The sequence below is a fragment of the Plasmodium chabaudi genome (genome assembly GCF_900002335.3).
Source record: "Plasmodium chabaudi chabaudi strain AS genome assembly, chromosome: 9".
NCBI lineage: Eukaryota > Apicomplexa > Aconoidasida > Haemosporida > Plasmodiidae > Plasmodium > Plasmodium chabaudi.
In genome coordinates, this window is record NC_030109.2 from 1,333,457 (window position 1) to 1,356,500 (window position 23,044).

The window sequence follows — 23,044 nt, forward strand, 5'->3', positions numbered from 1 at the left end:
TCGTGAATTATTTTATTTATTTTTTTTTAAAATAATTTATATCCTTTTATTGAAAGAAGTAAGGAATTAAAAGGAACAATTAGCTCGTAAATAATATTATATGGGCATATAACAATATTATATATCACTATAAAAATACAACATATTAAATTAAAAACAGTGTCAACAAAAGGTATAGGAAAGTAAAGCAATATAATTTAATAAAAAGTATGAAAAAAGGAACGATATAACAATTTTGTATATATTTATTTTTGTAAATATGCTAAATTAAAAAACAGTTTTAAGTATAAATGGTGAAATCAATTGGTATTAGGATGGGAAATATATTATGACCAGTTTGTTATGCAAAAAAAATAAAGTATAATAGCGACATTACTATTATGCATAAAGTTTGTTATACCGAATTGGATATATGTACAAAATAAGAATGTGAAAAAAGGTTAAACAATTTTGAAAATAAATACGTATCAAAGTATATGAAAGAGGAAAAAAGCACACACATTTTAAGTATAATAAAAATTGAAGATTTATATTTATTTTTCGATTAATAATGGAAAGAATTTTATCATCAATAGGGCGACTAAGTGTATTTGCAGGTGGGTTGAGTTTAATTCCATACACATTTGTATATGATGTTGATGGAGGGGAAAGATGTGTAATGTTCAATAGATTTGGAGGTGTCAGTGAAAAAACATATGGAGAGGGAAGTCATTTTTATTTTCCATGGTTTCAAACTCCATATATATATGATATAAAAATGAAACCTAAAGTAATAAATACAACAACAGGTACTAAAGATTTACAAATAGTTACATTAAGTTTAAGGCTATTATTTAGACCGCATACAAAACATTTGCCATATTTACATAGTACTTTAGGACCAGATTATGATGAGCGTGTATTACCATCGATTGGTAATGAAGTATTAAAAGCTGTTGTGGCTAGATATAATGCTGAATCTTTATTAACACAAAGAGATACGATTTCTAAAGAAATAAGAGAAAGCATTACAGCAAGAGCCAAACAGTTTAATATCGTTTTAGATGATGTAGCTATTACACATTTGAGTTATGGTAAAGAATTTGCTAAAGCTATTGAAGATAAACAAGTAGCACAACAAGAAAGTGAACGAGTTAAATTTATTGTTGCAAAAACGGAGCAAGAAAAAATTGCTGCTGTTATTAAAGCAGAAGGAGAAGCAGAAGCTGCAAAATTAATTTCTACAGCTGTAAAACAATATGGTAATAGTTTATTAGAAATAAGAAAATTAGAAGCAGCTAAAGAAATAGCAGAAAATTTAAGTAAGTCTAAAAATGTTACTTATTTTCCATCAACATCAAATATATTATTAAATCCTAAAAATCTTTAATAAATTCTTTTAAATTAATATAAAAGACAATTGGATAATATAATTTCATAAATTATCAAATTTAGAATGTTTTAAATTAAAACTAAAAGGTGTATAAATAGGAACAATGAATTATTTTTATTAAAATATTTTTTTTTAGACTTGTTAATTTTTGTATTATTTTATCATATCCTATTTTTTTTTTATTAACCATGTATTTATTTAATTTTTTTTGCTGCATTATTAATTTGCGTGCCCCTTAATGTTTTTCTCTTTAACAATTTGAAAGGGGTACAGTTATTTTAACTTTTTTCCATTTTATTTTGTTTACTTTCCATAAGAATGCACCTATGAATATATATGGTTGCTAACTTAAAATAATACGATCATAAAAAAATATGTAAAAGTAATAATTAAATGTTTTAAGCATGCACATACATATTATATCGAATTATATGTAGACATGTATTTTGTATTATAATACACAGTTATTGTATTTTTATAATTAGAGTGCTATTTTGAACAGGTTAATTTTTTGTGATGTTATTATGTGTAACAGCCAAATCAGGTTGAATGCTTCCCAATTGAAATATTTATTTAATTTTTTTTATATAACAAATAAATAATGAAAATATTTGATTATTTTATATTTTTTTTATGATTTCACTATATTTTGTTTTTTTCCTTTCAAAATTAAGCAAATAAAATATAGTGTTTATTAAGACGACATAATAATAAAAAAAATTGATTAGAATATGAAATTTGAAGTGTAGTTAAAATTTTGCAGAAAAATATTTTTTAGCTTACCTACATTTTTGTATATATGTATTTATATGAAGAATAAAAAAGTATTTAAATGTAATTATTTTCGGAAATATGGGGTAACAAAAAATAAAAATAATTATAAGAATAAAATACAAGTGTGAATATGTATATGTGCGTATATATTTTTTCAATTTCTTTAGCTTTATTTTAATAAAGGCTGCAAAAAAGTATTTTTCGACAGTAAAGTGAAATTAAATTTATTCGGTAAATAAACAGAAAAATAAGAAGCAATTATAATTTATATGGGTAATAATATTTTAAGTCTTAATAACAGATATATATTATTCATGTAAAATGCCAATTTTGTTACCATAAAGCGCGAAGAAATAAATTAAATGTTTTAAAAAATTATAAATACAATATATATATTTATGAATGTAAATTATAATTACATGATTTAGTAAAATAACAAAATATGGCTTCTATAAATATTGAATCATATATAGAAAGTATGTAAAAAAGTTAATAAAAAACAAAGAAAAGTATAGCATTATATATATATGTTCTTAAGATATATTATTACTTCTTTTTTTTTTAGATGAAATATTAGTCATTACTAAAGATGGTAGAATATTTACAGGAAAATTAAAAGGGTTTGATCAAACAACAAATATAATACTAGGAAATTGTTATGAAAGGATATACAAAGAATCTTTGGAAAAAATAAGCTTAGGAATATATATTATAAGAGGAGATAATGTGTAAGCCTATTAAAAAGGAATATAAAAATGGAAGCAATAAGGGTTCACACATTTATAATAACCTATGGAATTGGAACTAAATTATATATATATTTTTTCTTTTTTTAGAACACTAATAGGGGAAATAGACGAAGAGGTGGATAGAAACATCCTTCAAAATAAAATTAAACCCGAAATGCTCAAACCAGTAATGCTAATTTAATAAAAAAAACAAAGGCATCTTATAAAATATGCCAAACCAAACATAATACATATGTGCTTGTTATATGTATGGCCACTCTATAATACCGTTACACTTAATAATTTTTTTTTATTTTTTTTAGATAATATACTAGACTTTGATAATTTTGTAAGAACTATCTTTTTAGTAATTTATGGATTTTAGAATGAGCATAAATATGATTATATACGTTTTATTAATATTTTGAGAAGACTTAAAAGGTTTTAATAACGGGGGAGATATTATATATATGCCACTAAACATATTCATGAGATATATATCTACCAACTCGATAACTATACAATGTCTTGGAAATGCCAAAAATGGGGTATCATTTTGAATAATAAAATGTATATAAACAATGAATGTATTTTAGTTGCTTATATAAAAAATAATAGACATGTTAAAACGAAAAAAATAAACAAAAACAGTTTTAATGATACGCCAAAATAAATCAATTTGTAAAATAAATATGATCACATGGATAATATACCGCATATTTAAGAGAAAACAATTTTAAAAAAATTTAGAATAAAAAATGCTTATATATGGATATATTAATACACATATGCATGCATGTAGTTATAAACAATATATGTATGAGATCCTTTGGTAGACGGAAAGTCTTACACATTATAAATTTAATTAATTTTTTTTATTTTTTGGTTATCATAATATATATTTTTTAAAGTTGCGATGTGCTCGTAACTGTTCATTATTAACTCACGCATATTTTATTATACTATCTTTTAGTGTTATATTTTTTGTTCTGTTTTTTTCGCATTTTATGCTTAATTTTTTAATAAGATAATTAATATTTATGTATATAGTTTTTTTTTCAATTTGAAATAGAATTATACCAACTTTATCAAATAATTGGAAAAATAAAATTATATTTTTTATAACTATTATTCCGCATTTTTACTTCTGTCCTATGTCATTCATAAATAATGTAGATATAGGAACATGTTTAATATTGTTGAGATTTGTTATAGTGAGTATATGAATAAATGGTGATATAGAGAATTAAACATTTCTAACTACATTAATATTGAAAAAACAATTGATAACATATTTATATTCGTTTGTTACTTTATTGGCTTGATGTAACATAGTCATGTCTGTAATGTACATATAACCAAATTCATCATTTACAAGATCAATTGAAAATTTTTGTAAATTTGATTTATTCTTTAAAAATTGAATTAAATCTTTTGTTCCATTAATAGAAAAATTATTATGATCAGACAAATTGTTTGAATATAGAGGGGAGCATGTATCTTGTGTGTTATCATTAAAATTGCAATGGCTGTTAATTGTCGTATCAGTACTGGTTGAACTTTTGTTGTAATGCATAGCTTGAGGATCTTCCTGGTTTAGGGTTGTGTCTTTTTTAGTAGTGATATGACTATTGGGTTGTAAATGTGTGTTTTTTTTCAAATTTTGATAAAATTGTTTTATTCTATTAGTACAATAATGAATTGCGTAATCATCTTCTATAGGTATAATATTATACCAAAATATTCCCGAGCCTTGAATAGGTTTAATTGATAAATTATAATAAGGGAATGTAGTTTCGCCATCTTTATTTACATCATTTAAATAAATTAAAAGTGTAGCTCGTCGAAATGAGCCATCATGATGTAAATTAAAATAATTATTTTGTTCATATTTAACTATAGCTAATGGTTCTAAATAACATAAAGGTATTTTAACAAGATCACATATAGTATTTTCTAATTCTATTATACTTTGATCTTTTGTATATATTATAGTAGAATCATTATCGATATGTGTTTCTTGGATCATTGATTTATTTCGAATGGTATATAAGAATACAGTTGAACTAGTTCTATTTATTGAATTTGTTAATTTATAATTTTCTTGTTTATCATTTGAATAACCAATTGATGTTTTACTTTTTTTATATTTATTTTCACACATAGATAAAATTTTTTCTATTACATTTTTTGGGACAATGTTGTAAATAATTGCCATATTGTTAGGGATAATTTGAATTTTAAAAAATATTTTTTTATTATCTTGAATTTTATAATTGTCATTTAGATTATTTGCATTCTGTCCATTTTCCTCATCAATTTCATCACTTAAGTACAAAAGATAGGATGGATATTTTTTGTAAAAGTAAATATTTTTTTCATTAATTACCTTTTTTATTATAGTTTCAATATTATCATTATGTTCAAGATTGTTATCGTATAATTTTATTCCAAATCTATTTTTTTCAACATTCTCAATTATTTTAGTTTGATTTATGGGATTAAAAATGTTTTTTGTTTTTTGAATGGTAAGGTTGTCTTCATTTTTCTCTCCAAAGGAGAATTTATTGCTACCTGTTTGTTCTATATTCATTTTATTTTTCTCTATCATTATAATGATATTTATTTATAGAAAATGTGTATTATTTTTTGGCAATTTTTTTTTTGTTACATAATATTTTAAGTTGAAATATTTTATGCTTTTTTTGGGAATTACACTTATTTTTTTGTTCGATTCGATCTGTAATGTTGTAATTATTTTTATTTTATCCGTTTATGTTACATATGATATATGCATTTTTTTTTAGGCAATATGATGAAATAAATATTATACAAATATAGTTAATATATTTTTCTGATGTTGTATTAGAACAAATATATATTATTCCCTTTTTATATGTATGAATATTTTCACGCACTATATATGCATAAATGTGCTAATAAATACTTAAAAAAATGTAAAAAAATATAATTTCCCAATTTTTTATTTGTATATATTATATAAAATTTACATTTCCTAATTATTATCATATTTTATACATATCATAATTTTAATGAAATATATATTGTGTGTGTGAAAAAATGGAAATAACCTTATCTAATTTGGTAAAATATTTTTATAGATCCAGCACAATATTTTATTTTCCTCTTATTATTAATATTACCATATTATGAACAAGAAAATAAAAAATCATCAGTTAAACGCTTATTTTCATCTTTTTGGGCATTAAAAATTTGTCTTTTTTTGGCTAAACTTTCATTGAGGGTTACACGTTTCCTGCTTAGAAGTTTTTTCATTGTTTCTGTCATTCCATTTTTTGTATCATTGATGTTTTTAGATTTTTTTTTAATTATGCTAGCACTTGATATATATACTTGTTCGTTTTTTTCGTAATCTAGATTGTTTGCTAACGTATCTTTTAGGCAGTCTTCCTGCATTTCTACATAATTCATTACCTTTGTATTTTCAGTATTTGGTACTTGATTATTTGGCACTGGCTCATTTTTGCTTTCTCCAAAACAGTTGTCTTTAGTTTCTTTTAAAATATTTTTAATCGTTTCCACAGTTAATATATCCTTTACAATTTGTTTAATATTTTCTGTATTATTTTTTTTTATTTCAAAGTTTGTGGGAGTTTCTTTATGTATGATATCCATTATTTTAAATTTTATTTTCATATTTTTAATACTTTTTTTTTTTTTTTGGAATTTTATTTTGGGTATTTTTTTTGAAATTCGTTCATTGGGTTTATTATTATGATGATTATTTGGGAGTATCTTAATATTTTTCTGATTTACTTTAAGGTTTTCTAACATCATAATTTCATAGTTCGTTTTATCGCGAATTTGTGGGCTTTCTTTTTCTTTTAAATTGTCTAACTGCGAATTTTTTAGTGTCAATATTTTAGCAGGGCTTTGATTCTCTTCCTCTATTTTGTCTACCTCATGTTCGAACTGTTTAGGAATTATTTCATTTGTATTTTCGAGGTTAATATTTTCTAACTGTTCAATAATGATAATATCCTCTTTTATTTTTTGATTAAATCCTTGGTTTATCATTTCATTCATATATTCCTTTTTTAATTCATTTACCATATCGATAAGTTTGTTTATTTCTTTTTTTATTTCTTCACAATTTTTTACGGGTATCGTATTACAGTGAGGTATATTAGTTTCATCATCTTTTACTATTATGCATGTACTATCATTATTTTCTTTATCTTTTATAGTTAATATATCATTTGATGTGTCAATTTGAATTGCATATTTATTTTCTTCTGTGTGGTTTTCTAAAGTATTATCAGATAACAAGTCTCTATTATTCATGCATATAGAATTTTCAAAGTTGTCTATTGCGAATTTGTCTTGTTCATCATTTTGAGCAATTTCTAATGAGCTTTCTTCTGCTATATTTTTTAATAGGGCATATTTGCTTGCTTTTTTTGTGTGTATTTTGTTTAATTTTTTTATTTTTTGCAATATTTCTATAGGCTTATTTTTTTCATTCATTAATTTTGGTTTTATAAATTTTTTATTTTTGTTTAAAATATTTTTGACAAATTCTTTTCTATATAACAATTTTCTCTTACTTCTTACACGTTTCTTTTTTCTCTCTATATTTGAATCTTTTATAATTCCATTTTTAATTTCGTCTAATACTTCTTTAATTAAATGTTTTATGGCTAGTATTTCTTTTTCTATATCGTTATTTTGGTTTTCTTTTGGTTTTATTTCCTCTACTTTTTTAGAAATATCTTCTATCATTTTTATTTTGGGGTTTTCCTTTTCTACATCGTTCGTATAATTACTTGGAAGGCATTTTAATGGTAATATGCTGCTTTTTTCATCGTTTTTTTCACCGTTTTTTTCGACAATATTATCATCAATTTTGAGACATTTTGGATTATTGTTAATTTTTTTTATAAGAGCTATTTTATTTTCTATTTCACCATTGATGAGTGGTATTACCTCTTTTTTAGTATTGCATAAAGAATTTATGTTTTTTGTTAGTTTGGATATTGTGTTACTAGTATATACTGAGGTGTCTGATATATTTTTAATGAACAAAACGGTGCACATATAAGTTCTAAAAATAGTAGCGACCAAAATTGTTATTTTAAAGGTATATATTATATTTTCATTTGGTGTAATCATTGCGTTTTTATTTATTTGGTTTTTGCTTTGGGATTTAAATTGAAGAAGCTTCTCATATTTTTGATTTTTCGAAAAATAGAAGATAATTTTCTCATTTCTGTTAATGTAATTCCTTTTATAACTGTCTAATATAGGTGAACTATTTTTTTTTCCTATTTTATTTATTCCTTTAATTTGAATATTTTCTACTTGCAATTTTCGGCATGCCTTGTTTTCGTTATCTTTGGACTCTTCATCTATGATAAGACTTTTTTTGGATTTGTTTATTTTTTTATATAGACTTATTTGTTTCATTTTTTTAAATGTTGCGTATATATGAACAATTTTATCTTCTGTTATATCCATTTTATTGGTAATCTTTTTGGTAAACCATTTAAATATTGTTATTTTATTTTCTATATATTGTGGTATGGTGCAATAATTAATTGTTATGCTTATATAATACTCTTGCCTATGTATCACTATATTTTTATTTAGTGGGTTAAACGACAATTCTATTTTGTCTAAACTGGGATTTAGTGAATTATTCACTTTTTTATTTGTGTTTTGTTCGCTTATATCCAATATAGGCGTTGGTACTATATATTCATTTTTAATCGTGGGTATTTTTTTATTAAATATTTTAGTTGGGTTTGTTTGAGGTATTAACGAAATGAATGGGGTGAAATTCGTTTTATTTTTTTCTTTTTGTATTTTCTCAGCATTCGTTTGCTTATTATTATGATTGCTATTATTCCTTAATATAGTGAAATATTTTTTTTTGATTATTATTTTTTTATTTTCTGTTTTTTTTCGTATTTCTTTGTTTATTACTTTGTTTTTAATTTCGTTAAGAATTTGTTCGAAATATTTTCTTTTTTGTCTATCTTCATTTTTATTGTAATCATTATTTATTTTTATTCCTTTGTCCAGATTAGGACAATTTTTAATGCTATTATTTCGATTAGTCGTGGTAATTACTTCTGACATATTCTCTATAATATTCCCTTGTTTGGTTACTTCATTTGATGTACCATTGTTTATCTTCTGTTTTTTGGAAAAGCTTCTTTTGTTTATTAATAAAGATAATTTTGTGCTTTGATAACCATTCTTTTCATATATATTCGTAGGTCGACTATATTTTGTAGATGTTTTAATTCCATTTGGATATTTTTTTTGTATATTGAAATGTTGTGACTTAAAACATTTTTTGCTCAAATTTTTGAGATTCATATTTTTCTCATTTATTTCATTTTTATTTAAAAATTTGTATTTTTTTTTCAAAATGATGTCTTTTTTATTATCATTGAATTTGTGACAAGTCGATATGCTTGATTTTTGTCTTTTCAGTTCTATAGGTTTTCTCTTAATATTTTCTTCGCCCTTTTTAAGATTATTTTGAAGTAAAAGAGTTTTTTTTTTATAATAATCTGTCTTTATATTTTTATCTCGCTCGATTTTGTTCATTTCTGTTTTGATTGTTTCTATTTTGGCTTTTATAAGTTTATACTTTTTTTGATTCTGCACATTTTTTATGTCAATGCCTTTTGATGTTGTTTTACTTCCATTTTGAGAATTAAGAAATTTGATTTTTTTATCATCTTTACTGCTATTATTATTAATTCTAATTTTATATTTGTTATCTGCTTTGATGGTCATTTTTTTAATAGAATAGTTGGATTGGGAATGTAGATATTTATGTGAAAAAAGGTTTTTATAACATATTTGTTTTTTTGCTAAATTTAATGATTCTTTTTCACAGTTTATTGGCTTTTTCATAGAATATTTAGACGATTTTTCATAATTTATATATTTTTTGGAGGCAGTATCTTTTTTCACGCTTTTTTCTTTTGACATATTTTTGTTTAATTCTATATTTACAGAATTTTGATTATACAACTCATCTTTTTGAATAGTGTGTGTATTATTTATAGGAGTATATTTTATGGGTTGGGTAGTATTGATATTGTTTTTTATTATATGCTGATTTTTAGGTTGTTCATATTTTATATCTTCTTGAATAAAATTTTGAAGCTTAATTCGGTTGTTACTTTTGTTTACTAATTGATAAAGAAGATTCTCATGATGACTAATATGATCTTTGTGTGTTATTTTTTGGTCATTTGTTTTTTGGAGACTATTATATGGGTATGCAATTTCTGTTCGTTTTATTTCGGTGTTTTTTTGAATATGCTCTGTTTCAATTATTATATTAGTGTCGTTGTGAAGGTGTTTTGTTTCTTCTTCTTGCATAAGAATGTGTCTATTTTCTTGTGGCATATTCTTTATGGGATAAATAAGTTCATGGTATTTATCTAATTCATTGACTTCTTTAACTTTTTCCGAATTTTCGATAATTTGTTTTAACTTACTTTTATTATCATTTGCATTTATAAGCTCATAAAGGAGGCTTTCTTCACTTTTTATTTTGGTAGAAGACATTAAATTTGATGTATTTATTTTTGGTAGATTTGCGGTGTGTGTTTTTTTTGTTTTATTCCAACAATTAATATTATTATCAACAAAGCTTGTTTTGTTTGGTAGAACATTTTTTATCTCGCTCTTACAATGAGTAATTGAAAAATTATTTATTACATTATTTTTATGAGAAAAAAAATAGGGATCATTATTCTTTTCAATTTTATGGTTACTTCGTTCTACTTTATTTTCATTTTTTTCAGAATCTTCAATAAATTTTTTTAATCGATTTTTATTATCGTTTTTATTTATCAGTCCATAAAGCATACTTTCTTGGCTTATTATTTTATTTTTGTCTATTTCTAATAATTTTTTATTTGTGTCATTTTCTCTTACTTGGTTAATGCCTTCACTATAATTACTTACTGGTGAAGATACTGAACTAGCATATTCTGTTTTTACACTGTTACTTTTTACATATTTTTTTTTGAGATAATTATTATTATTTATAGTATTCGAGTTAGTATGGTCTTTTATTATATCTTTACACCTTTTTATGTTTAGGTTCAAAATTTTCGAGTTAATTTCATTTTTTTTATAACAATTCAATTGAGCAGTTGTTTTTCTATTGTTGCTATTTTTATATGTAGAAGTAATTATATTATTTGCATTCCTTTCTTTCAATTTATTTACTTCCTTTTTCGTATTTTTATCTTCCATTTTATTGGGTTGAATTATGTGATCGCCAATTATAGTATTTGATTTATTTCGTTTTGTTTGCATTGATTTTTTCTTAATTACGTTATCAATATGTTTGGTGGAGTGTTGTTGTAGATTTATATTGATATTGTCATTGTAGTTTGGATTTTTATTTTGAATACTAGATGATACATTATTTTTTTTGTGATCATTTTTCATTTTATTAATACTCTTTATTTTGCTTGCTTGTTTTAAAGGGGCTTTTACTTCCTTCTTTATTTTGCAAAATGGGGGTTCAGTATTTATTCGATTGATTTCAAATTTGTTATTGAATGAGCTAATTAATGGTTGTCTATTATTTTTTTCTATGCGGTTATCCGTTTTTTTAGTTGACATTTCAGTGGAACAATAGTTATATAAATTGATTTCATTGTTCGTGAGACATTTTGAATTTATATATTTACCCTTCTGTGCCATTTTTGATTCTTGTAAATTATGCTTTTTTTTTCTTTCACGTATTTTCATTTTTTTATTTGATATATATTCACAAGATGTATTATCAACATTGAAGAAATGATTAATTTTTTTTTTTTTTTGGCATTCTAGTATTTGCTTATTCAAATTTTTTTTTTTCAAATGATCATTATGAATCTTTGGGGCATTTTTTATTTTCCCTTTTAAAGGGGTTATGATTTTTTTACTTAATTGTTTTTTTTCGTCTTTTATGAGAGCAAATTTCTTCTTTTGGTGTATTCTGAAATTAATTTTTTGGTTCCAATTATAGTTTTGATTGTTGCATATAGTGGAGAAACTGTTTAGACACGAAAAGACAGATGAGTTTATTTTTTTATACAAAATATATTTTCCATTATAATGTGTGGGCATTTTTACGGTTTTATTATATTTATCGATGTTTTTATAACAATATTTTTTTGAATAAGTTGAAATGGCTTTATTGTTTTTATTTTTTTTTCGGGTACCTCGCCTTGCATTAATCTTGCCTATTATCATTATCGGAGTGTTGTAGCATTGGGCAGATATTTTTCGCTTTTTATTGGGCTTGAAATTTAATACATGCTGAGTTGTTTTTTTTGGGTACGTGATTTGGTTTTTATAAATTTGTGCATATTTTTGAATATATAAATAGTTGTACTTAGTAAATCTACAATTATGGAAAATATGCATAGGGATAGACTCTGTTAATAGTATTATATCATCTATAATATATTTGTCCCATGGTTCTTCCTTTGTGAGTACCAAATTTTTAATATGGATTTCGTCATATTTTCTCTTTACTTTTTTGTTACTTATTTTTATATTGTATTGGTTTTGACTAAATGAAGATATATTATTCACTATATGATGAGGTTTTTCATTTTTTTTGTTATCATTTCCGTAATTTTCTTGCTCATTATGATACACCCTATTTGCATTCTTACTATTTTTCAGGTAAGCATAGTGATATATATTACGATTTATATAACTTTTTTTTTGGTTTTCTTCAATATTTTTAGTACCAATTTTATCATATTTATTTTTGTCTTTTTCTATGTTATATTCATTTTTTGAAATATTGTTGGTCGATTTTATAGAATTATTATTTTTTTTATTACAGTTTTGTATGTATTCTGTTTTTTTGTGTATTTCAAAATTAGTTTTATCTGTTTTTCTTATTATGTTTTTTGAAAGCATGGAACTGGAATTAGTTCTTTTTTTTTTGGAAAAATTAAACAGTTTTATAAATGGATATATGATTAAATTTGGAAATATAGGGAGTCTTTGGGGTGGTACCAAAGGCATTTTCGGCATACTGGACTCATGAAATTGAGTTTCAAAAAAATATTTATTATGGCTTCGATATTTACTTTTTTCAATATTATTATGCTCATTTTCCTTGCACATTTTTTCTTTTTCATATGCTGGTAGAGTAAGGTTAGTATTCCATATGTTGGCGTGCGCAAGTGGTGTTTTTTTTTGATTAACTAGTTTACTGTATCTTTTATTATTAATAAAACTGAAGTTTTCAAAAGCGAGATTCTTATTAAATAAATTACAACACTGAGAATAAATTGTAGAATGGTTTTTAAGAATAACGTGTATTTTGTATGGTGCCTTTTTATCTATTTTCTTATATTTTATGGTATGGATCCTTTTCATAAATAAATTATTTACATATTCCCTTTGGGCTTTCAATATTCTATTTCCCTTCCGATTTGAAATTCGTTTTATCATTATGCATATATTTGTGACTATTTTTAAATATGTTTTTTTTTTTTAATTTATAAAAGACAAACCACTATTTGCTTCTTAATAAGCAATAGTAGTATATAAAAGACAACGATATATATGCATGTGTAATTGAAAATATGTAGTATTATATAGCTGGTTAACTTAGAGCACAGTACTCATAAGCATATTAAAATGTAAAAGATAATTGAAAACATAGGTAAAAATAGGAAATATATGTATTTTTTAAACATAATTAAATAAGTAAAAGAATAAATACATATACATATATGGGTGGTGTATAGCAATATGATATTTGAAGGGAATAAAATAGTGACTATATGCTTTTTCCAAAAAAGAAAATAGTATCGTATACCAATTATTATATGAATCTATAGTTATGCCTTTTTTACGGTGAATGCTATAAGTAAAATGATTTTAACGTAAAGGGGGTGCCAAATAAATAGGACGTGACTAAACTGGTAATGCTGTTCTTTGATAAAAAAAAAATTAGCATGCTAAATGGGAGGAAGACATTTTAATAGAGTGTGAAAACTTATGTATTAATATAAATAATATAAGACCATATAAAGGAATTAATAAAAATTCATAATTGAATTTTAAGAAAAATCTAAGGACAAAATTATGTACTTTCATTAAGCACATATGCATGCATATATAGTTTACTCATTTTATAAGTAATAACCATAATGATTAAAAAATGCTTGATAATAGTCATAAAAATATTTGTATAGTTTACGATTATTATGAATAAGCATATAAGAGTAAAAATTTTATGTGTACAAAATAAAAACAAAAATAATATTAATTTGTAAGACTTACTCTAGTTGCTAATAATATAAGACAATTTGACAATAACGATCTTATGAATTTATACATTTACATAATTACAATAAGAAAGAGAATTTTAAATATATATATGCAAGTATATCATATTTTACGTTAAAACAATTTTAAGAGTAGTTCGAGGTATAAGAATGATATAGATTCACGTACTTTAATGAAGTCGATATACCTATATTTTTTTTTAAGAATATGTGGACATTATTTACATGCAAAATATATTTATATTTAAAAAAAAAATTCCGTTATTTAGATTAAGACATGGAGATTAAAAGATTATAAAATTTTAAATTAAGGGAAATATGCTTTTTTTAAAAAAACCTATTGAAATATCCTTAATTGAGCATAAGATTATTTAGTAGTTACATATGTGCATGCAATATTTATTTGTTGGTGGCAAAGTAAAGCATTTGTCCCTTGTACTAATACATATTAGCTTATTGTGCAGTCAAGGTGCTATTTATAATAATTGTTTAATCAAACCTTATTGATAATGCTTATTTATTTTTGTATTTAAAAGGTGAATATTCTTATGCATAAAAGACATATATAATTCAGGGCATTAATATTTATAGCAAAATGTAATACAAAAATGATATTATATAGTAATATATTATCATTAATTAGATAAAGAATAAAAAGATGATATTTAAGCGGAAGTATATGTATAGTTTTTTATTTATGCCCTTAACTGTTCTGAACATATTTAAACTTTTAAATAAAGTTTATGCTATAGAATAATATATTTCACACCTTTTTCATTATTTAGAAAAGTTTGTGGTATAAGCATATTCACGAAATAGGGTAAAGACGAAAAAATATTAATTTAGCTCACACAAATAAAAAAAAGTATTTAATTATTTGAATGAATGGTGTTTATTTATATGTTTGGCTTTGTATATCACATTATGAATTGTTTATGCATGAATATTGCCAGTAAAAGGAAACATATATGTATCCATTCTTTGTTCAAAACTAGCATTTTGCAGCGCTATGGATATATGACACATTCAAACATAGTATATATACAAAAAAATATATGCCAAAAAGGAATGAAATAATATCTAAAAATAGATAGAGGAAAATATTATAAATTTTTTAGGAATATTTATTTAATCAATGATTTTTAATAATCATTTAAAGGTGCTACAAAATTACGTAAATGATTATTTACTATTATTTTCATTTCTTTTTACTATTTAATAGTACACTGATTTTTTTTATTACAACGTTGATAATATATAAAATAATGTATTGCCTGCATATTTTCTTAAAAAAGAAGAATATAAATTTTTAAATATAGCTGAATAATTACCTCCTTTCATTGCATTCATTTCATACGCTTCTTCTTATAATTATTTTATGCATATAACTAGCACAATTATTTATAGAAAGCATATATAATTTTTTAGTGGGATACATCCCAGCAATATGTTATATAAATTATTACGGAGCATAAATGCGACACAGCGTTTTTTTTTACTTTAATGCAACAAAACTTTCATAAGGGGTAATATTATATATAATAGGGAAGGGTTGCCCTTAATTTTCCTAAGTATAAAAAAATGGTACTATATGATAAAATAGACTGTTAAATAAGCCTTTATCTTTTGTTATAATTTTAACCATAAAGCAGAAATAACGAAGCATATAGAGTTATTATTTTATTTAAAAATATATTTGGTGTATTTTTCCATTTTTATTACGTGTAGCTCTTAAAATAAAAATTATACCCATCGTTATTTTATCTATTATAAAAAAAATTAAAATACAAAATTAAAAAAAAAAAAATAATGAATAAAAAATAATTGGGGTATATAAATGAAATATATATAGTCTAAAGTATTTTTTAAACTGCTTAATATAATATGCAATAGTAACACAATTTTTATAATGTGTGATTTATATGCATAAAAAAATGCATGCATATAATATAAATATTTATTTTCCTTCATCAAAAAATATATCCTAAAATATCAGGGGACTAGAAAATTTTCATTGTAATATTTTTATTATTTTATCGCACTTTCGTATTTACTTTTAATTAATATATAATAATATTTTGGCCATTTTTACCTCAAATATTTTTATATTTAATTTTTATTATACACATAAAAAATAATTATAATAATATTGTATAAGATACATATTTACTAATAGAGTAGTATTACTAATTAGTTTTACTATTTTACGATAGATTTTATTCATTTATAATTTTTTTTTATATGAAAATATTATTATTATTTTATTAGAGTTTTGTAATATTTATTTATTTATTTATTTTTCCAATATTTTTATTTATATTATATATATATATTATATATAGCTAAAAATAATATTAATGAATTTTTAAAGCTTCAAAAAGCATTTATATTTATCCGATTATTTTGTTATATTCATATTTAATTTTTTTTAACTATTATATTCTACAATATGAAACATAAATTACATACTTTTTTTGTTATCATATGCTTAATCGTAGTATTATATTGTGGTGGTATAGAAGGAAAAAAATATGATGATATAAAAAAGAATATTTGGCTATCCCGATTTTATGGTCATAAAAATGGGAAAAATGGGAAAAATGACAAAAAAATAGAAAGCGTAGGAAGTGCTAATAAAAAGAATGAGAAATTAGATGATTTAAATAATGGTGATATAGGTATGCTATTTTAATATTAAGTATATATGCATATATTATATATGAATTGCTCAAGATTGGGTAGACTGAAAAGTTTACAAGCAATATAAGTGTATATCCTAACGTGATTATTCTTTTACACTATTATTATTTGATTTGATTGCATGAAATTATTTAAATGGTTTTATTTGATAATACTATGCATTATATACATTTTTTATTTATATTTTTTTAACCCTTCAGATGAGATAGTCAAAAGTGTCCTTAAAAGTGAACATCTTGATAGCCGTACTTTGAAGATTATAAAAGAACTTGACAAAAAAAAAAATGAAGTAGTTCTTGTCAATAAAAGAAAAGAATTATATAAAACTAGCACAGTTGGTATGGGTGTAATAGTTGTTGGTTTTGTTATGCGTGAACTCGCATCATTTTTAGTAAACACTTATCTAGATAATCATCCTAACACTAAAGCTTTATTTAATCGTTTGCTTATGAACAAATGGAAATAAGAATATTTATTTAAAATATTAAAAAATAAATCTCTATTTACATTTTTAACCGCAATATATACACGAGCCCAGCAGTCATATTTTTATTATACCGTTGATTTTACCGAATAAAGAAATTCAAAAATATATTAACAAAAAATGAGGTATACTTTTCATTAAATTAAATTTTTTAGAATAATGGAGAAATACCTTAATTTTTGAAATATATTTTTATATTTAGTATTTCTTTTATTCTAATTTCATAATTCCGCCATACACTTTGGTATATTATATGTAAGAATTTTGTTTATACATCTATGCGCACATGCGATTATTTGTATTTACTCAATTCTTGTAAGACAATTAAGTATTCCTACAACTTTTTATTGAATAATTAATTGTTTTTTATAAGATAAAGAATTTCCACTTACCATGAAATACTATTTTTAAGAAGCAAAAAGTTTATGTATATAATTAGAAAAAAATAGATGCATTCACATATATGTTATATATATTTGATACTATGTGAATTATACCGTAGATGTTTTTTTTTTTATGCCTGTTGTTCTCATTACTTACATAAATATTAACCGTTTTTAATTTTAATTACTTTTAAGTAAGAACTACTTTCTACAATTACTATTTAAATTATTGATTGTTAAAATTATATTCTTTTGAGGAATTGTAAGGGAAAAGATTTTTATTAATTATTGTGTTTTTTAAATACGGTAGCAATGTAAATATATTGACAAAATGAATATAACCAAATAAAAAAAAGAAAAAAATATAATATTAATATATAATCGTGTATAAAATATTTACTATTATAAATATAGTAAATATTGGAAAAACAAAAAATATAAAAATAAATTTGCATCAACAAAAACATGCAAATACTATATATACATATATTTTTACACAAACAAATATCGCCATAAAATAAATATTATATAAATAATTAATAATATTAAAAAGTTGCGAGCAAATGAGCTCTAGAGGACATGTGAAACGAATTAGAGGGCAATCAAGCATATTGCTCACAGACTAAAAAATATACCCATAGATAAATGGATTTATAAGGAAATAAGTTATATGAAAATTTCATTTCAATACTTAAAAATATATGTATATTGGTAAACTTTGTATTTTTTATTTGTGGATTTTCTTTATGCTGTTTACTTTGAATTTTTGTAAATGTTTAATATTTATGGGTGACATAGAAATGAAATTCCTATATATATGATTGGTATATATATTTAAATATATATATGGAATGTGAATAAATTGTAAATTTTAATGTGGAATTTAAACAAATTTTGGATTGTGACAGCTATGGGTTACTTAAAATTTGCTTTTATTTTGATTAATAGGTATATGTGTATATATTTTTTTCACATCGTGGGCAAGGTAGATACTATATTATGCATTTATTTCAACACTAGACTCGCTTACATTTCTCACTCTTGCCGTTTTGAATGCTCTTTTACCTGATCGAGGTTTATTACGTTGTGATTCGACCCATATACTTAACTGAGGGTTACTAATAAATTTTTCAACAATATCATCTATCCATTTGATAATAGAATTTTTGTATATATTTTTGTCTTTGTTACATATAACCTCAATAGTATAAATATCGTGGGTTTCTTTTATTCTGACCCAATTCATCCATTGTTTTTTTTCAATATTAGTTCGTTTTTGCCATATCATGTATTCGGCCTTATTAGGAGCAGATCTCATATTATATCTGTGTTTATTTTTCCATTGCACCCATTTTTCATTTTCTTGGCGTTTCCAATCGCGCATTAACCATGAAATGATTTTAGCATTTTTCCATTCATGCCATTGTTCTATGACCCATTCCCTTATATTATTTTCGCGTTCTTCTTGTAAATTACTCCAATGGTTATATAGTTTTTCCTTTAACAAATTTCCCATTTGTTGTATGGCTTTACTTATTTCATAACTTGGAGATATTTTTTTATATAATAAAGCATATTGTGCATATAAATCATTTGGCTGAAGCCATTTATGTGCTTGTAAGGTTTTCCAATCTTCTAATTCAGAATTGGTTTTTTCTACCATTTTTTTAATTACATTTTCCATGCCTAAATATAATAGTTGCCATTCATTGTCAACTTTCTTTAAATATTTTTTCCATCGTCTTCTTTTCCAATATTCTGTCAAGTGGCTATAAGATGCTGAGTTTTTTTTTATTTTAACAATTTCATTAGATCTGGCTTGAGATTTGTCTAAACGCACTAAATCCTTATTCATTGATGTATTTTTTGTAGATTTCTTGGAAGTTTCTCCAGTCGATGCATTACCATTTTCATATCTGTAACCTTCAAGTGCCTCATCGTCAATATAATCATCTCCATCACTATAGTCATCATCGCTAATATCATCATCACTGTGTTCTCCTTTTTGTTTCCATTGTATTATCTTACTTTTGGACGTAGAAAATAAGGTTTTCAGTCGATGTTTCAAATTCTAAGAAATATATTTAAAAGAAAAAAAAATAAGATATATAGAAAGAATATTTATTTTCTTTTAATGATCTTATAAATGAAATACATGCTAATATTACTAAAGGAAAAGATTGATTTAAATTATGCAAACAAAGGATTGTATAAATGGGGGCAATAATATGAATGTAAAAATAGATATGTAATAAAGTATAATAGATAAGCATATGTAAATATAGATTTTTTGATGTTTTTCTTTTATATATGTTACCGAATAAAATATTTTTTTGTAGAAAGCTAGAGACGAAAAAAGAACGAAAAAAGATGAAAACATATAATTTACATTGGAGGTTGTAGTCTGAGGTCGTGGGAGTATATCTTTCATCCACGTTGGAGGAGCGCCATCTTGAATACATTGAAATGCTTCTTCGGGTCCATCCATGTTTTTTTATGTGTAATTTTTTTTGTATATCTAAAAATAGATTTCTTGAACTAGGGATATATAGTTAGAAAATTAAATATCACTAATTCGTTCTTCTAAAAATTGTTTTAATTATAATGCCACAATCTAACCTTGTTCATACAATAAACATTTTATATGAATAAAAGTTATTCTTCTAATGTATCTATATTCTTCTGATTTTACATAAAAATATAGAAATATATGGTTCTTGGTATACTACCAAATACCAATTTTTTAATTAAGCAATTAAAAACAATAAGTATATCGTGGCGATCATATAAAAAAAAATTTTAATTAACTAAAAATTTTATTTCTATATTTATATATACTATGTGTATCATAGAAGCATCATAATAAAAACCTATATACTATTGAAATAACGAATAAATCGTCATTTCAGGGTAGTTATTATGATGATAATTTTATATTTTAATATAAAAACATAATGTGTATTTATATTTAAATATTAATTGTTTGTCGTTTTTTCTATTATATTTCTTTTTCGATAATTATTATATAATGATAGTTATATAACCAAAAATAAAAATTATTATTATATTTTATATTGTTTCGACTTATTGTTATTATTAATAAATAATAAAATTACCATTATTATTTCTTAATTATTAATTATATATACATTTTTGGTAATTACTACAATTTTTATATAATTCTATAGAATATATGTGTTTAATATTTTTTATGACACACACTTCCATTTAATTTATTATGCATTTTTAAAAATTGGAATACTATTTACAAAATAAATATTTTTTTATTTTTAAAGGGGGCATAATATAATAATGAAAGAATATCCATCATTTTTTAATTTATTAATTATTTTTTAAGCAACAAACCTATAATATTTTATATAATTATCGAATTTCTCATTATGCTAGATTTATAATAAATTCGTCGAAAACAAGCACATAACTAAAAATGAATACACAATATAAATGTTTTATTCATTGTATTTTATAATTATTTAGTTAATAGTTGAATATAATTTTTATAATAATAATGATTATTATTATAGAATGATAATGTGACATATAATTTTATTACCTATAGTTATATGTATTTTTTGTTGATAAAAAATGGGATATTAATTATAATTAATTATAATATAATAAAATGAAAAGAGGGTGGGTTCATTTCAAACATACACACAATAATAGCATATTATTCTTGTAGATATAACTTGAATTAATAATAATATATAATTATATAAATGTGATATTATTTAGGAATGTTTGATAATAACTGAAAATGATTAATTTGCACAAATATTAAACTCATTTGATGTTAAGTTCTATTAATATTTCGAACCATTCGAATTGTATGCCCAAATGTATGTTTAATTCATATATACAATTTTGTATAGTGAACCTATTTTACTAACACTATAAATATATATTCTTATTTGTTCATTATTAAGGATTCATAATTGTTGTATAATATATATGCATGGTATTTATAGCGAAGCACTTTTTATGCTACCATTTAAAAAAATATAATTACTTGTAAAGCATTAAAGTGTTTTTTGCCTTATACAATTTATTAGTATATTAATAAATTATAATAATTGTTTACACTTATAAGTATAAATCTATAGTATTTCATAAATAATGCACAAGTGGCATTTTATAAATCCTTTTAAATACCATTACAAATTTGGTTATAGGTTGTGTGCTTAAAAAAACATAACCAAGGGTAGAACTGATGGAGGTATCATATGTTGCATGAAATTACAACATTATTATAAATCTTTATAAATATGATATATAGCTTTAACTTGTATATTTAATGAGAATGAAAAATTTTCACAAAAGGCAAATTGAAAAAGGTTTATAATATAAAAAATGTACAAATAATTTTGTATAATAATAAGTGCTACTAATCTTATTATTATAATAATAATTTCACAAATTAGATTCCATTTAGGATAATTTTTAATTACATCGTCACAGATTAATAGAATAATGTGACTTATTAAAATATAGATAATGATAAAAAATAAAATTGGAAGATGTTAGAAGAATAAAAATGTGTCAATTTTTTTCATCATTTATATAATTCTTTAAATCGTCAGAATATTATTTAATTAATTGTTAAGGGGAGTGAAAACTGCATTTAAGGATGTTGTCGGATTAATTTTTGTTCTATTTTTTTTAGTGATAAAATTTTATATATGGGACTGTATAATATAATTCATAGATACTATAATCTAAAATGGATGTATATGTGATATATAGTATATTAATTTGAAATAAATATTATAACTACATTTTCTTTTTCTAAATATATAGATAATTTATTAAGGCACCAATATAAAAGGCTTCAAATAATCACCAGAATGAATAACATTTTATAATTTTTTTTATATATTGTTATTTAATTATTATTAGAAATGTGTTTATAATTATTTTTTTATTTAATTAAATAATATGATATTAATTACTTATTTACTATTTTTTTTTGACTATTTAATTTTTTTTTTTGTTTTTTGATTCGTTGAATTTTATAAATAATTTGTTTTTCTTACAACACATTGCTTGCACATAGCAACTATGGTTATGTGATAGCAACTTTTGTTATTTTATAGAATTAAATATAAATAAATATATATTAAATTATTGTTTTATTTGGGATTTTCAAGAATTAATAATTATTTTATTAAATATTTAAATTATATATATAGTTTATATTTTTTTGAAGCGTAATAAAGATTAATTATTATCTCGGAATGAGAAATAATATTGCAAGGCAT

The 23,044-nt window shown here is 22.7% G+C and overlaps 6 protein-coding genes across 6 annotated transcripts; 3 read left to right on the forward strand and 3 right to left on the reverse strand.

The window, feature by feature from the left end:
• Window positions 1–550: 550 nt before the first annotated feature.
• PCHAS_0936500 (prohibitin 1, putative) lies at window positions 551–1,369 on the forward strand (the record flags this gene model as incomplete). The annotated part of the gene is made up of 1 exon (XM_736175.1): window positions 551–1,369. One exon carries the CDS (start codon window positions 551–553, stop codon window positions 1,367–1,369), a length of 819 nt encoding a protein of 272 aa, XP_741268.1.
• A 1,219-nt stretch (window positions 1,370–2,588) lies between these two features.
• PCHAS_0936600 (U6 snRNA-associated Sm-like protein LSm8, putative) lies at window positions 2,589–3,209 on the forward strand (the record flags this gene model as incomplete). The annotated part of the gene is made up of 4 exons (XM_016798214.1): window positions 2,589–2,622; window positions 2,712–2,874; window positions 2,983–3,061; window positions 3,198–3,209. The coding sequence occupies 4 exons, from the start codon at window positions 2,589–2,591 to the stop codon at window positions 3,207–3,209; spliced, it is 288 nt and encodes a 95-aa protein (XP_016655452.1).
• A 911-nt stretch (window positions 3,210–4,120) lies between these two features.
• Window positions 4,121–5,485, reverse strand: PCHAS_0936700 (prolyl 4-hydroxylase subunit alpha, putative; the record flags this gene model as incomplete). Its single annotated transcript, XM_736913.2, has 1 exon — window positions 4,121–5,485. The coding sequence occupies one exon, from the start codon at window positions 5,483–5,485 to the stop codon at window positions 4,121–4,123; it is 1,365 nt and encodes a 454-aa protein (XP_742006.2).
• A 557-nt stretch (window positions 5,486–6,042) lies between these two features.
• Window positions 6,043–13,356, reverse strand: PCHAS_0936800 (conserved Plasmodium protein, unknown function; the record flags this gene model as incomplete). Its single annotated transcript, XM_734529.2, has 1 exon — window positions 6,043–13,356. The coding sequence occupies one exon, from the start codon at window positions 13,354–13,356 to the stop codon at window positions 6,043–6,045; it is 7,314 nt and encodes a 2,437-aa protein (XP_739622.2).
• A 3,291-nt stretch (window positions 13,357–16,647) lies between these two features.
• On the forward strand, window positions 16,648–17,364 carry PCHAS_0936900 (CRA domain-containing protein, putative; the record flags this gene model as incomplete). The annotated part of the gene is made up of 2 exons (XM_734820.1): window positions 16,648–16,876; window positions 17,099–17,364. 2 exons carry the CDS (start codon window positions 16,648–16,650, stop codon window positions 17,362–17,364), a joined length of 495 nt encoding a protein of 164 aa, XP_739913.1.
• Window positions 17,365–18,762: 1,398 nt separating this feature from the next.
• Window positions 18,763–20,253, reverse strand: PCHAS_0937000 (sporozoite and liver stage tryptophan-rich protein, putative; the record flags this gene model as incomplete). Its single annotated transcript, XM_016798215.1, has 2 exons — window positions 18,763–19,836; window positions 20,083–20,253. The coding sequence occupies 2 exons, from the start codon at window positions 20,251–20,253 to the stop codon at window positions 18,763–18,765; spliced, it is 1,245 nt and encodes a 414-aa protein (XP_016655453.1).
• Between the last annotated feature and the right edge of the window lie 2,791 nt (window positions 20,254–23,044).